The following is a 15061-nucleotide window of genomic DNA, read 5'->3' as shown; positions in this document are numbered from 1 at the left end:
GGGTGGCTTATCTTCCCGAGCGCTATGAGCAGATTCGCAGTTCTGAGGTTTGCAGCACAGGAAGGCCAGGTGGATCTGGTTTCTGATAGCAGGCCTGCAGAGAGCTGAGTGATCTTGTGAGCAGAAGGAAGCAACGGCAGATGAGGCCGGGAGGATTGTTACTCACCGGCATTCACGGGTGGGCTGTGTTGCTGGGTTGTTTTTGTTTTTGTTTCTGTTTGTTAATGATTGGAAGACATCGGTAACTGGTAAAGGAAGAAGTGTTGCTGAGTGACCTGTCTTCCCGTCTGTGTACCCACCTTCTTTTCCAAGCCAGTCTTCAGTAGGAAGATCTTGAGTCGTCTTTGAACAACGATTCTTGCCAGTCTGCCATCAGTTCGGGTGCATGTGCAGCTGTCTCCCGAGAGGTCTCCTGACCGCATGATGGCGATGACCTACAGGTCTTGCTGCAGACAAGGACTTTCGGCAGAGCCCTCTCATTACCCTTAGGGAGTTTAGCTCATTAGTAGCCGCCTCCCCTCCTTCCCCACAGAGGCCGTTTCCACCCTCCACAGACTCGTTAGAAACACAACATAAACGGCAATGTCAAAGTCAAAACTCAGTTTTTTTAATGATAATATCAGCAAATGGTGCTTGAGTTGTTAAAAGAGCCAGAAAGAGAAACAATTTGAATACCTGTAGTTCATTGCTAGCTCATTCTGAGTCCTTTACATTTACCGACTCTGTCCTAAAACTTTCTGAGTGCTTCCCTTTTAGGGAACATTAGACTATGTTCGTTCTGTGTGCCATCAGACTCAGACTGAGGATACCGTGCTTCTGTCTGATTTGTGAAAACCGTATATGTTCTGAGCCAGAAGGAACTCAGAGATGAAATACCCCTTTCCCAATTCGGTTCACGGGAAACTGAAGCAGAGGTGGGAAGGGACTTGCACAAACGCTCTGATTGATGGCGGAGCCTGGCAGCTGCATGCCCCGCTCCAGCCAGCGGTGGTTTTCAGATTTAGCTGTATGTGGAATTACTTGGGGAACTTTCAATGATCCTGGTCCCTAGGTGCCACCCAGAGTTATAAATCCCAATCCCTGGGAAGGGGACCCAGGCACAGGCGATTTTTACAGCCCCAGGGGACCCCCATGTGTGCTACTGTGGAGAAGCGCTGTGCCAGGATGCGTGTCCCAGCTTGCTCACGGGAAAGGCAGAGAGGTCTTTATGAAGCGTAACGGAGAGAAGTTAAACATATGTGTTCCTGAGATTTGGTCAAGCTCCGAGCAGCCTTGTTATGAGTACAGCCTAGAATCCCAGCCCTACAACTTAATAATCAAGTGCCTTTTGGCAACTGGCTTCACCTTTCTCAACCCAGTTTTTCCATCTGAGATGAAAATAGTGTCTCAATACCTTCCTTCCAGGGTTGCCATGAAGATTTGAGATAAGGCCTGGTGCATTACAGGTATTTAGTAAATAAGCATTATTTCCTTAAATAAAGTTAAGGCAGTATTTATGGAGTGAGTCCCTTGTAGTCGTGCAGCAATGTCTTTTAAAGGACAAGAGAAGTTTCCAACTGCCAGTCTGTCCGACGACACAGGTGCTTGTGTTCTTATCCCTTTCAGGTCCATCTGGGAAGCGGGATTTGGGTTGACGAGGAGAAGTGGCACCAGCTACAAGTCACCCAAGGAGATTCCAAGTACACAAAGAACTTGGCAGTCATGATTTGGGGAACAGATGTTCTGAAGAACAGAAGTGTCACAGGAGTTGCCACAAAAAAAAAGAAAGATGCGGTCCCTAAGCCACCCCTCTCGCCTCACAAACTAAGCATTGTCAGAGGTAGGTCACTGTGGTACAAACGCAACGACTGATGTGCCGTCCTGTACTCTGTCAGGAAGGTACCAGACACAGTTCAGGTCAGCAAACACTGGAGCCTCTCCGTGCCAGGCCCTAGCTGGGCGCGGGACCTAAGAGCAGGTATGGACCTTATCCCAGAGGAGCTCACATTTAACAGGGAGATGAAATGTGGACGCCAGTACGGTTCAGGTCGCAAGCGTGAGAGAGGGAGGTCTCAGGAGGGGAGCAGACCCCGAGCTGGAACATCGAGGAAGGGTTGATTCCTGGGGAAGAGGGTCAGTGCATTGGGCCTCAGAAGCAGTGCTCCTGACCGCTAGTCTCTAAGTGTCCAGCCGCCATGTTTCAATGAAGAAAGTAACCTCCATGCACATGTACATTTTGAGCAGGCCCCATGCCAGGTTCTAGGGCAGACAACAAATACGTCGGATACTTTCAGGTACCGATGAAGGTGGTGAAGCATCATCGCATGTTATGGCAGGACAAAGAGGGCCGCGTTCGGCGTGGTGGTCGGAGCAGGCCCGCTTGGAGAGGCTGGGACTGGAGGCGGAGGGGCGGCCCTTGGAGGTCTGAGGGGTGGCACGACAGGTGCTGAGGCCAGCGCGCTCAGGGGTGAGGAAGCCCCGGACAGCCACAGGGTCACAAGTGAGGGGGAGTGAGGTCAGCGAGGTGGCGAGAGCGGGTCTCGAGGGCCGCGAAGGCCACACGAAGCAGTTTAAGTCTACTGGCCTCACAGGAGAGGGGCAGCGGGGTCTGCAGATCGTGAGTGACCAGACGGGAGATCAGTCAGGACACTCATGCCGTGCTCTCGGGTCAGACGATGGTGCCATGGACTAAGGCTATAGCAGTGGGAGTGGTGGGACGCGGCCAGAGTTAGGGTGTGTTTTAGAGGTCAAGAAAGCAGGACTCAGTGAGGTTCAGTGCTCAGGCTGAGGTCGAAGCCGTAAGGTTCAGGCCCATGCCGCCCTGACTCTGGTGCAGGGCTTATTCTGTTCTAGCTCAGCTGCCCTCCTTGCCCGGCTGACTCATGACCCATTGAGTCAGGCAGCCACTTATTTTCAGACAGGCAGGTAACCTTTAATCTGCTTGCTGTCTGAAATGGTGGGTCCTGAGTTGGGATGTCTCCTTGAGAAAGAGGCCTTCCTAGGGACACAGTCCTGCCCTGCTGGCTAGGTGACCGACCTCTGATTCCATTATACTTGTTGGAAGGTGACTCAGCAGGTCCCAGATGCCTTCCAGTGACTGGCTGGCCCACCATTGTCATGTTGTGGTCTAAAATCATCTGCCGTGTGCCTGCCTCAGGCACGAGTCTGACCTTCTCTGATTCATCTCCACGTCCTCATTGCCTGGCATAGGGCCTGACACACAGTAGGAGCTCAATAAATGAGGTTTGAACAAGTGAATCACTGAGAGCGGCAAGCTGATCCCCTGACTGACCCTTGGTGTGATTTCTTGTCAGTCGCTTCCCCTCCATGTCTGAGTTTCCTCAGCTGAAAACTTCCCTCTTCAGGCAACTGAAAGGGTAGGATTGTAGCTTGGACATAGTTATGTTCCAACTATGAAAGAAGTCACCATTCTTTGTTGACGACTGTGCTGCCTGCGTGGAGCCGACGTGACCCCATGATGACCACATCGCCGAAGTTCACAGTCTCTCAGTGCTCCCCAGCCTGTAGCCTCTCTCCCGTCCACTCCCGGTGCAGGGCGATGACAGGTCGAAATAGGAACCAGGTATCGAAAGCCTGGATTCGAGCCGCAGCTCTGCTTTGGTTTAGCTTTGAGCTTACCCTGGGTCATACATACTATGTTCACCTGTGTTTCCCAAGCCTAGTGCGGCGCCAGTACCAAGCAGATGCTTGGTGTCTCCATCTGTAAAGCCAGGATCGCTGTCCTTGTCCTGGCTACCCAGTGGCCCACAGAGACATTTTGACTGTTCCTTAAACCCCATTCAGATGATGTCCTGTGCCGCTAACCTGGCCCCCAGTGCCACAGAACCGTCTACAGCACCGCTCAGCTGTGTGCCGTGGGGCCATCCCAGACTCAGGTCTTCAGCACCCCCTGCCAACCCCCCCCCCCGCCCGCCCCAGGTTTTCCTCACTGATTCACTCCTCCATTTCCCAAGCCCTTTTTAAACCTTCTCTGCTTTTCTTAGTATGATAGTCCACACCTCCGTCTTTCTCACAAGATGGCCTTGCCTCTTCCTTCATAGAGAAAAGGAACTCCCACAGCTCTGAACTGCAGACTTCATTATAGGCTTAACCGTACCCTCCATTCTTCTGCCTCATGGCCCAAAAGAGGAGTTTCCTTCTCTTATTGGGGGCTGGCCATTCTCTCCACCTGGATCCCAGCCCACCTGCCTTCCTAAGTACCTCGTTCCGCCAGTTATGCTCCCGTGCTCCCGCTTCCTACCCAGCATCATTTAAATAGACTTTGACCCCTCACTTATGAGAACAAATAAAACACTCCCTAGAGGCCGTGCCTACCACCTTCCTTTCCACATCCAGCTTTCTTGAAAGGGTTGTCTGCACTCACTGCCTGTGTTCACTTGTAATGCCCCTGCTGTCTGGTGTCCACTCGCAGCCTTCGACTTCGTCTGTTCTTGCCTCGTTTCCCACAGACTTGCTCCTCTCCGAGTCCACTCCCCGTGCTTCACCTCCTCCCCAGACTGTCTGACACAACCACTCCTCCCTTTCTGAGAAACCATCCTGCATGTTCTGTTGCCTCCCACCTCCCTGGCTTCTCATCCCCTTTGTGGGCTCCTCTTCGGCTGTCCTGGCCTCTGTCCCCACAGCGTCCTCTCTCTCGCTCCGCAGAGCTTCCCCCAGCTGATCTCACTTCCCCCTGTGCGCCCGGCGCTCTGTGCACCCACGGCCCAGGCTGAAATCCACACTCCTTGTCCTGGCTCATGGCTGGTGACCTGGCCTCTGGGGACCCCTCTGCCCTCCCATTTCCCACTGTGCTCTAACCACAGGGGCCTCTTTCCTCTTCTTCGCGTCTGCCCCGCACACCGTGCCTCCTGCTGGCCATCCAGGAAGGCCTTCCCCAGCAGCCCAGTCTGCGGGAGCCTTTCTGTCGCTCTCCGGCACGTCAGCAGCCCCTACAGAACGTCTCTGCTTGGCGTTGCTTGTCTGCTCCTTACTGGGTACTTAATTACCTCTCCCCCACACCCATTAGAATGTAAGCTTGGTGAGCGTCCTGTCCAGGGCAGGGAGCGAGTGCTCCGTAAACAGTTGCTGACTCAGCGAACGGCGCTCCCGAATCTCTCTCCGGCTCGGTGGTCCGCGCTGCTGAGGTCCCGAGCCGTGAGTTCGGGGCCCGCTGGCCGTCTCCTCTCAGACGCCCGCGTGATGTGGCACAGCTGCACCCCTCCCTGCCCGCTCCTTTCTCCTCACCCCACGGCCTTGCGCCCCTCCGTCTCCCCTGTCTTGGGGAAGGGCACCGCCGGCCAGGGGCCCAGAGATGCGTCACGCTTGCCTCCTCCGCGTGCCTCGTTCTGTCTGTTCTTCCCCCGGATAGGTCTTAAACCACCCACTTCTCTCCGTGCCCCACTGCACCTTTCGTAGTCAGGCCATCATTTCCCCCCTACACGACTCCAGCAGCTTCCAGACTCCTCTCCCCATTATGTAACCAGAGTGATCTTTCAGAAACCACACATGATCCTGTCACCACCACCCCGTCACAGCCAGTCCATGGCGCCCATTATTAAAAGGTAAGCTTCTTAACGTATCACGAAAGTACCTTTAGAACCTGGCCCCTGGCCAGCGCTCCAGCTTTATTTCTCAGCGGTCTGCCCCCAGAGTTCTTGCCCTCATGAACCATTGTACTCCCTGAGCAAGCCTTGTTCCCTCGTTAGGGAATTTGTAAACGCCATCCCTGGTGCCCGGACCACAGGTCATACTAGCCGCCCTGTGCCCGTGCCGCTTTGCCTGTCTAGCTGCTTCTAACCACCCAGACCTGCCTAGGAGAACCTTCCCTCAGGAAGCCTTTCTGACCTCTCATGGTGGGTGGACACTTGGGTTGTGTGTCCCAGAGCCCTTCGTGCCCACCTCTATTCTCGTTTTACTGTATCTTTGCCTCCCAGGGGCGTGCTGTAGCCACAACCCCTTAGAGCCCAGAAATGCTTCCCATGCGCGTGAATGGAAAGGAAGAATGACTTGTCCAAGGCCACACAACTGGTTAGATCAGAGCCAGGCAGAACTAGGCTTTCAGACTTTCTTGTCTCCAGAGGTTTCTTGTCTTGCCAGCATTGGTTCTTTCGTTTCTACCACCAGGCAGGTTTCAAGTCTGTCCCCTAGCCCACCATACACTCACCATTTTTAGCCTAATTCTTTGAGCTCCTCCAGATCGCATTGGACTGGTCCTTCCCATGCAAGCTCTTTGTGGATTGAGACTGCTTGTGTTAATTTGATTTTTACCACATTTAGTCTCGTTTGCCGTATAAAAATGACAATCCTTGATGCTCATGAGGATTTTCTCATCTCTTTGATTTTAAAGTCATTCCTTACGGGACGGCAGGGGGATGGGTGAGCGCTGACACTGTTTTAGAACGCGGGAAACAGGAGGGCTATAGGAGAGTCTTGCTTTAATGATAAGCTCCAGAGTGACAGTTAAACCTTATTAAGGTCAAATGACCTTTTGCAGAGTGTCTGAGTTTTCTAAATGAGCCGCAGCATTGAGTTCTGGTTAATTTTTATAACTTTTTTAATAGGACACATTAGCGCTGTTATAAACCTTGTTAATTAAGCAATAATCTCAAATGCTTCCTCGCAGAGGGAGACATTCCCGGCAAGTGCAGGTGATTAATATCTAGAGTCTAACAAAGCCTTTTAATCAACCTGAGGGGCCGTGCAGTGCTCTTGCCCCCAGGACACAAGAACAGTTGGGATTCCAGGGAGGACTCTTGTAAACCTTTCTCCATTCACCCCTTTCTCTTCCTGCCTCTTCTGTGACCCCTGTCAGGGCTCCAAGGGCCATTGCATCCACCCTCTTTCTCCATCCCTTTCTCTCTCCTCAGCCTCTTTCCCAACCTACTGCCTTCCAGACGGCTAAAGATTTAGGCACTGGAAGAATCTCCTTGGATTATGAGGTTTGCCATCCTACTTTCACAGATGGTAAACCTGAGACCCAGAGGGCTTCCCACTTAGAGGTTGCACAGCACTTAGGGCAAGAGCCAGATCCGAACCCCTGAACTTCGAAATGGTTCTCAGCACAGGTTGCCTCCCTCACTTGATTCAGTGTGAGTCTCTGCCTCCTCCTGGCCCAGGGCTGGAGATGGAATGTCCAGGCATTCCTGTCTGCGGGGGAGACACTGGTCACAGTTTTATGAGACCGCAGTCAGTGCTTTGAGAGAGAGAGAGCTGGCGGGAGCACAGAGGCTGTCAGCACAGTGGGGTCTCCCAGTTCAGTCTGAGACGTCCCAGGGAGGCTGAATCTGGAAGAATGAGTAAGGTTTTAGACAGCTGAAGGTTGGAGCCAGGGACAAGATGATCGAAGACACTGATCTGTGGGAGGGAATTACAGGTGGACCCAGCAGAAGGCAGGACTGGAGAGAAATGGGGCTCCTACCTTCTTGTCTCAGTCCCTGTGGAAAGGCCAAGACAAGATAAAGTGGAGATGAGCGGGCTTGAGAGTGGTCAGGGAACAGTGGAGGTCAACCGAAAGCTTTCAAAGTCTTCTCTGTGCAAACCCCTTCTCAGTGGGGAGGGGAGGGTGCCCCGGACACAGAACGCCTATGGCACATGCCCTGCAGCGTGGACGGCACCAGGAAGCAGGCTGACCGCACGCCCAGGAAGGGCTCGGCATTGGGGGCAGCAGCAGCGGACTCTGCCTATATTCACCTCCTTCCTCTGCCTTCTCTCTTGCCAGTGGAGGGATGAGCACGTCGTAGGCCCTGCAGTCCCTTGGAGTGCTGACATTCTGCATCTCCAATAGGACTACCTACTGTGGGCTGGCCTGGTAGACAAGATTTTGTTTACCCTCCATAGCAATTCCTTAAGAGTGGGTCATCTTTCCTGTCTTATAGGTCAGGAAGCACAGGTTCAAAGAAGTTAAAATTCTTGCCCATGATCATGTACCCCAGTGGTACATTCCCCATGCACACCTCTAGTCCCCTCAAGTCCCCCGGGTTTCCCTGGAAAAATATTCACTCATTCACTTAACATATATTCGTTTAACCTTGCCCCTCCGCAAGCTCTCTGCTAGGCCCTGGCAACAAACAGTTGTAGCTACATAAAATACTCGTAACAACCCCACAGAGGTTCCTTATGGTTTGAAGAAAGCTTGCAAAATGTTTATCTCGCGTGCTTCACGCAGCCTTAAAAAGGAGAACCTGTGGTTTGTTGTCCTTGGTTATGAGGTGAGGAATCTGGGGCAATGATTTGCCTCAGGCCCCCAGGCTAGGAAGCGGGCTGAGGTCAGGCTCCTTGTGAGACCTTGTCTGGGGCTCGCTGTTGGCCTCATCACATTGCAAATGTCAGACTCCATAAGAGTGGCCGTCCTCAGCCTCATTAGTAATCACCACAATGAGATGCCACTTCACACCCACCAGGCTGTCAAAACCTTAATATCCTGACACTGTCAAGTGCTTTTGAAGATACGGGCAACCAGGACTTGAGTGCTCTCCTGGTAGGAGCGCCAATCAGCCCTCGGGAAGCGGTTCCCCAGGCCTCACCTAGTGAGGTCGGGTATGCACACAGCCTAGCCTTCGGCAGTTCACGGAGGCCGCCGGAGAATTTCCTGCACGTGCTCTCACGAGACACACGCCGGGGGTGTTGTCCGTGTGTTGGTCGTTGCAGAACACTGGAAACAACCCAAGTATCCATTGACAGCAAAATGGCTCAGCCAATGTGGGAATAGCCCTTTCAAGAGAGTGGTACCCGTCAGCGGAAGTGAGCGAGCGGCAGCTGCACACTTCGCTCGGCTAAATCACGAAACCGTAATGTTGAGTGAAAAACAGAAAGTCAGAACGATATATAGAAGGTGTGGATGCCCTTGTGAAACAGTTGAAAAACAGGGAAGAGTAAACAATAGGCTATTTAAGAATGTATACATATGTGATAAGATGAAAAGAAAAACTTCAGCAGAGGGCTTCCCTCTGGTGACGGTGGGTTGGGGAGGGGCATCCAGGGGCTTCGAAAGGACCGATAATATCTTACTAAGCTGGGTAGTGGGCACATGGGTGTTGTATCGTTATTTTCAAAGTGTAAACTTATGGTTTATATCTATTTTTTCCTAAGTACACTTGTGATGAAAATTTAAAAATACAGCCATGCCAGACACGAGAATTGGTATTTGGGAGGTATGTCAGGAGGCACGTTTTCTTTTTGCCCCCTTAAAATACTGTACTCCAATCCACCATTAATCCTCGGCCATCTTGTTTTTTTCCCGTCTAGAGTGTTTGTATGACAGAATAGCACAAGAAACTGTGGATGAAACTGAAATTGCACAGAGACTCTCCAAAGTCAACAAGTACATCTGTGAAAAAATCATGGATATCAATAAATCCTGTAAAAATGAAGAACGAAGGGAAGCAAAATACAATTTGCAATAAACTTTGGATTTTTCATAAAGCCTTATCGTTTTCCTTGCGTGGCTTGTGATTTGCGGGCGATGGTGCTGTCCAGATCAGACCCCACCGCGCATGGTGGGATGTGGGCAGGGAGCCAGCAGGTTTCCAGGGTCATCGGCTTGCCCTGAACTCGGACTCCCCATTCCAAAGAAGTCAGACGGATTTGCTGAGACTCAGGCAGCAACCTGGCGCCAGCGTCATTCTGGGGACGGGGAAAGCGCTGTCTTTTCAGATGGGGATAAAGTGTCTCTGAGCTGCCTATCACTTGACTGAGAACTTGAACTAATATTTTTACCATTCAAGGACTTCTATCTCTGTTCCTCTATTTTGTTCTATAATAAAGCTTCATTAATTCTTTGATGTAGACAATCATTATCCTCATTTATTTAAGGATATCAAGTGTACAGTGGAGGTGACCAGTGTCCTTTGAGGGGCAGAACATTCAGGCTGAAAGCAAGGAAATTCATAAGGGGTGTGGTTGCTGTCTGCAGATCTGAAGGGCTGTCTCGAAACCAAATTACTTTCTCTTACTTCAAAGGACAGATCTAGGACCAGACACCTTTCTCACTCAAGATGATCTGAGATCCAGCTTCCTTGATAAATTGAATCCATCTCTGTAAAAGGGTGTAGGGGGCGGTAATGTGAGATGTGGTCCAACGTTACCCTCAGGAAGTAGGGGGCAACGTCACCTCGTGTCAGTTCGTTTATCCTTTTATATCTCAGATGATCTTTCAAGTTACATAATTTTTATCTCATTCAGCAACTGCTTCGCTAAGGTGCCTGGCGCACAATCTGGCACACCACAGTCGGTCTTCCTGTTGATTTGCACTTTCTGTAATGCCTGTGAAGTCAGCATGGTGTATTGGAAATGGCAGGGGTTTGGGGCTGAGCGCCTGGGTTCCAAGCCTGTCTCCCCTGCTTGCTTTGGGCTTAACCTAACCTCTTGAGTTTCCGTTTTCTGTTCCGTAAAAAGGAGATGATATCTACCTTGAAGAGTTGCTATAAGAATTCTTTACCTATATATAAAGTGTTCAATAAATGTTGCCAATTGTTATTTTCTTCATTTCTGGTTATTGGCTTTTAGGCATTGTTGGAAAACTTTGGCCTCTGGTTTCTCTAATGCTTTTATCCACGAGACCATTGAAGGTCTGTAAGCAAAAGGTCAGGGTCACTGGGATAAGTAGGGGAGGTGGCTGCCTCTTTGAGGAACTTTATTTTAGTAAATAAAAGAATCCTTTGTAAGGTGAAATACTGTATGCTTGATAATAGGGTGTGTAGATGTGAATTTCCTTTTATGGCATTCCCCCAACTTTCCACAAACCAGCAATGCGATCTTGGGCTGACTGCTTAACTTCTCAGAATCCTTATCAGTATAATGAGGAAAATAATGTCTACCTCACAGGCTGTTTGAATAATTAAATAATAAAAACAGATAACATATGTCAGGACTTTTCTAAGTGTTTAACACAGTTTAGCTCGTTCCATGAGTAAAGTTCGTGACACTTGGTAGCAGTGTTCGATAAATTTATGCTATTAAAATGGGTTCATTTCAATGGCGTGGGCATGAATAGTGCGGAGTGTATAAGAGACTGGGGAAAAGTGTGCGTTCCTCTCGAGCTCATCCCCTTTTCTCCCTAACCATGGTGAAGACGCAGACACCCAGAAGCTGTGTGCGTTTCCCTTCAAAAACTATTACCATATGATACCCGCTTTATAGGTGCTTTTAGGTTAGTGGGGGAAATATATTTTAAAACGCTGTGAGAGATGTGAGAGTGCTTTGTGAAATGTACATTGCCTGTAGTAGGGAAGGAACAGGGTGTGAAAAATTCTGGGGTCTGTGTTCAAATCCTGACTTTTCTTCTGGCAAGGTCCTTTGGCCTCTCTGGGGCTCATTTCTTTTAAAGTGGAGATAGTGGCGTTGCCTGGGTGGCTCGGTTGTTAGGCGTCTGCCTTCGGCTCAGGGCATGATCCCAGGGTCCCGGGATCGAGCCCCGCATCGGGCTCCCTGCTCAGCGGGGAGCCTGCTTCTCCCTCTCCCACTCCCCCTGCTTGTGTTCCCTCTCTCGCTGCCTCTCTCTCTCAAATAAATAAATAAGATCTTTTAAATAAATAAATAAGTAAACAAATAAAACTGAAGTGGAGAGAATGCTCCCTGACTCAGGGTTGTTGTGGGGAGCATTGCAGGTAATATCTGGGAAAAGGACTCTGGAAATCTCAAAGAGCCACACAGATGTTAGTAACTTTTAGCTTGTAAGGCAGAGTAAAGTCAAAAGGGGATGTGACAAGGAAGGACATAGAGCCAATTCTGATGGGGAGTCGGGAGAGCTTCATACCCTAGTTAACTGAGTGGCTTTGAGCCTCTTGTGTGCCTAGTGCCCTGTTACTGTGACACGGGGCAAGGCCGTCCTTCGTATACCTGCACAAATGAAGAAATGGGCTCAGAAGAGGTTAAATAATGTGTCGGTCAAGGTCTCAGATTTGTCAGCAGTGGAGCCAGGTCAGAATCCAGGTCTGTGCAAAACCCGCCCTCTTACCTCTTCCCTGAAAGCTGCGTGGACGTTAAAGGCCTGGGCTGAGACTCTAGGATTGTCATTTCAAGGTATATTTAGAGAGACCCAACCTCAGTAATCGGGGGAAATCAGTCTCATTAATCAAGCCATTTGAAGGAACTATAGTACCATTTAAAAGGTTTCACAGTTTTATGACCTTCAAATACATACACAAAACTCAGATTCATTGTGTGTAGTAAAGAGTTTACAAACGTGTCCAGTGTTAAGAGTTTGCTGAGGCTTAAAATACAAACTTGTGGGCCATGGCTTTGTGAGCTTGAGTCAGTAGGTTTGAGATGGGCTGGGAATGTGTATTTGAACACAAGCGCCTGTCTTGAATAGTATCAGTCCAGTAGAAGTCATTAGAAGACCTGCTTTAATGAAGGACCAAGAGTGTTTCCTACATAAAAAGACATGCTCCTTCTCAAGTGCCCGAGGATACCTGGAACAGAACACATTTCCTTTTAAATGGCTGAGGCTCCGCCCCAAAGCTTGCTCAGTCATCTTTCCTCATCACCCAGTGCCGTTCAGTTGGACACAACGCAGAAAGTGACTTTCCGTTTAGGCCTGAGCGAGCATCCCCTCGCTTTCATACTTAGGTTCTTTCTTTCAATCCGTGGGACAGGCCAGGGAGTCGTGGAGGAAGGAGAGTCAGGACAGAGTTGGCAGAGCCTGGATGGATGGGGTTTGGGCACTGTCTTCAGAAGTCCTGGCAACAGGTTTCTCGGTTACCAGATGAACCTGAAAGATGTGGCTTGTTTTTATTTTCTGGCAGAGGAACGTGTGTGAGTGACCGTTCTGTGCTCATGGACTTCTTGGATGCATTTCAAATTATGACTTGCTTTTGTAGTTATAAACAAATAAAAGCCACTGCACAGAAATTTTTGGAAAAATAGGGGAAAACATTCCAAAATGGGCTACTGCAAGCATGGCGATGTGTCATGTAGTCTCTTCTTCAAGGCCTGAGTATGTATTTTGCATCCCTGTGATCATAGCATATGATCAGGTTTGCATCCTTCCCTCTCCATTTATCATGTTTCCCTGCTGCTCCGTGAAACGTAGCCATCCTTTCCAACACCCACCAAGTGGACGGACGTCAAGCTGTAGTGGAGTAAGCCATCTGCTGGGCTGTGGGGCTAAGGCGGAGGGCTGCCAGCTCCTGAACGGCTCTGCTGCACACGGGCCCAGCGAGGGAGGTAGCGGGAGCCTGAGTCTGGAGGTCACCGCATTCAAGTTCAGTTCTCAACTCTCACCCTGACTGCCTCACCTGACCTGAGTTAAGTCCTCTTTCTGAACACCAGCTGCTTCATTTGCAAAATGGAGGAACTAACGTCCCATTGTGGGGTTGTTAGAAAGACTGAGAATGTAATGAAAGCGCCAGGCCAGAGTGGATAAAGGGCCGCAGGGTGAGAGCTGACATTCCTCTCCTCTTCTCTCCCCACACCCATTCAAGTTCTCTCCTGGGTCCCCCGGCCCAGTCTCCAACCTGCTCTGAACCCTTACACGGTGGCCTTGGCTTTCACACCTGCGTTCGGCCCTCCGGACTGCTTATGCTTATCCCATAGCACTCGGTGCTCATGGGCTCTCCCCGCCACACCAAGCCGACTCCTCCCCGCCTTCCGGCTCCCCTGCCAGCTTCAGCCCCAGCCCCACCACCCAGCTGCCCATTTGCCCTTCCTTGTCTTTTAGGTTGTTTATACACAAAACTCAGGGGAAGATTTTTGTGTGCATAGTTTTTTTCCCTTTATATTTTCTATCATTTTCTTAAGGTTGTTTTACCTGAGTCAAAAGGAATGACATTTTTTTTAACATTCTTGATACATATAATGAGTGTGACCATGTTTTAAATTATTTTGCCAACTTACTAGGTGAAAACTAGTACCTCATTATATTTTCTTTGATTATTTCTGAGATTGCACATTTCCCCAGAGTTTGGTTTCTTGTTTTCAGAAAATAAAGGCTTAACCTGTAAGCATTTCCAGCAGAATCCATTTCATTTTCTGTGTTTAGTTTTCTCTGGACAAATGTGTTTACCTAATTTTTACTTTTATGTCTGCAAGTAGACATGTCAACAGATACTTTCATCACTACTTTCGAAGGGATTGATCAGTTTGTGCCAAACGGCTTCGTTAGGCTCGTGGAACTTACGGGTCAAAAGCGAACTTGGAGGTCCTCTACCCAGATCACCCATCCACTATAAGCAAATGCCTTTCTAGACCGTGCTTGAATACCTCCAGGGATGGGAGAGTCATCTTCCTACCCAAGAGTCCATCCAGTTATTACTGTCACTGAGACGTTCTTCTGTTGAGCTAAAAATCTATTTCCCTGAGGCTTCTAAGGTCATTGAGATTCTCTCCTCTGAAGTGACACAGAGCGCTTCTCCTCACAGCCCTTTGCTGAGTTGAAGGGGGCAATCATGTCTCTTCACCAACTAATAAGTAGTTCAAATTCCGCTTTACCATTTTCACATGAGGGAGGCTACACGGGAAAGAGTGGGGCTTCTGGACTTAGCCCTGTGTTCGAATTCTGCCCACCACTTCCTAGCACGTGACCTTGAGCAAGTGCTGAACCTCTCTTAGCTTCAGCTATCTCCTCTGTAAAATGGGGGCCTAATAGCTACCTGCCAGGGTGTTTCGAGGGCTACAGAACATCATGGGAGTAAAGCAGCAAGGCATCCAGCATCTCTCAGTTAATCCTAAGACTTCCGACCGTCCTGGCTACTCTTCTATGGTCGTGTCCCTAAAAGATAGGGTTCAAGGCTGGACGGGTGCTTTAGGAAGGGTCCGAGGGGCACACACTAGAGCAGGCTGTCTCCTCTGCCGCTGGCATGTGTCAAGGGGCCTAACCCTGTACCAGCCTGTCCTGCGGTAGCACTGTCTCCCGTGGAGTGTACGGCCGCCAGCCTTTCCTCTGCTCGCTCCTTCTCACTAACACAGTACTCGTCCCTGTAGTCCCCAGTGTTACAAGAGGAGCATAGGTCTTGGAGCAGAGAAACTGACACAAAATTCAGATTCCGACTTCAGTCTTTGTTAGATTAGAGGACATTGGTCAAGTTTATAATGTCCCCCACCTTGTCCTTTATGCAGTTGTTGTGGGGGTCATACTGGCCTACCA

The 15061-nt window shown here is 49.9% G+C and overlaps 1 protein-coding gene across 1 annotated transcript in view; it reads left to right on the top strand.

The window, feature by feature from the left end:
* Positions 1–9758, top strand: part of BEND5 (BEN domain containing 5) — a 47589-nt gene extending 37831 nt beyond the window's left edge. The window contains exons 5-6 of the mRNA XM_045799580.2: positions 1606–1819; positions 9223–9758. Coding sequence (XP_045655536.1) covers positions 1606–1819; positions 9223–9380 — 372 coding nt within the window. The 3' untranslated portion in view covers positions 9381–9758. The remainder of the gene's footprint in view (positions 1–1605; positions 1820–9222) is intronic.
* Positions 9759–15061: the final 5303 nt, after the last annotated feature.

Source organism: Ursus americanus, chromosome 12, assembly GCF_024610735.1.
Source record: "Ursus americanus isolate L20-20 chromosome 12, mUrsAme1.1.p, whole genome shotgun sequence".
Taxonomy (NCBI): Eukaryota; Metazoa; Chordata; class Mammalia; order Carnivora; family Ursidae; genus Ursus; species Ursus americanus.
Note: the sequence above shows the minus strand (reverse complement) of the source record. Positions and strands in the feature narration are given on the sequence as shown.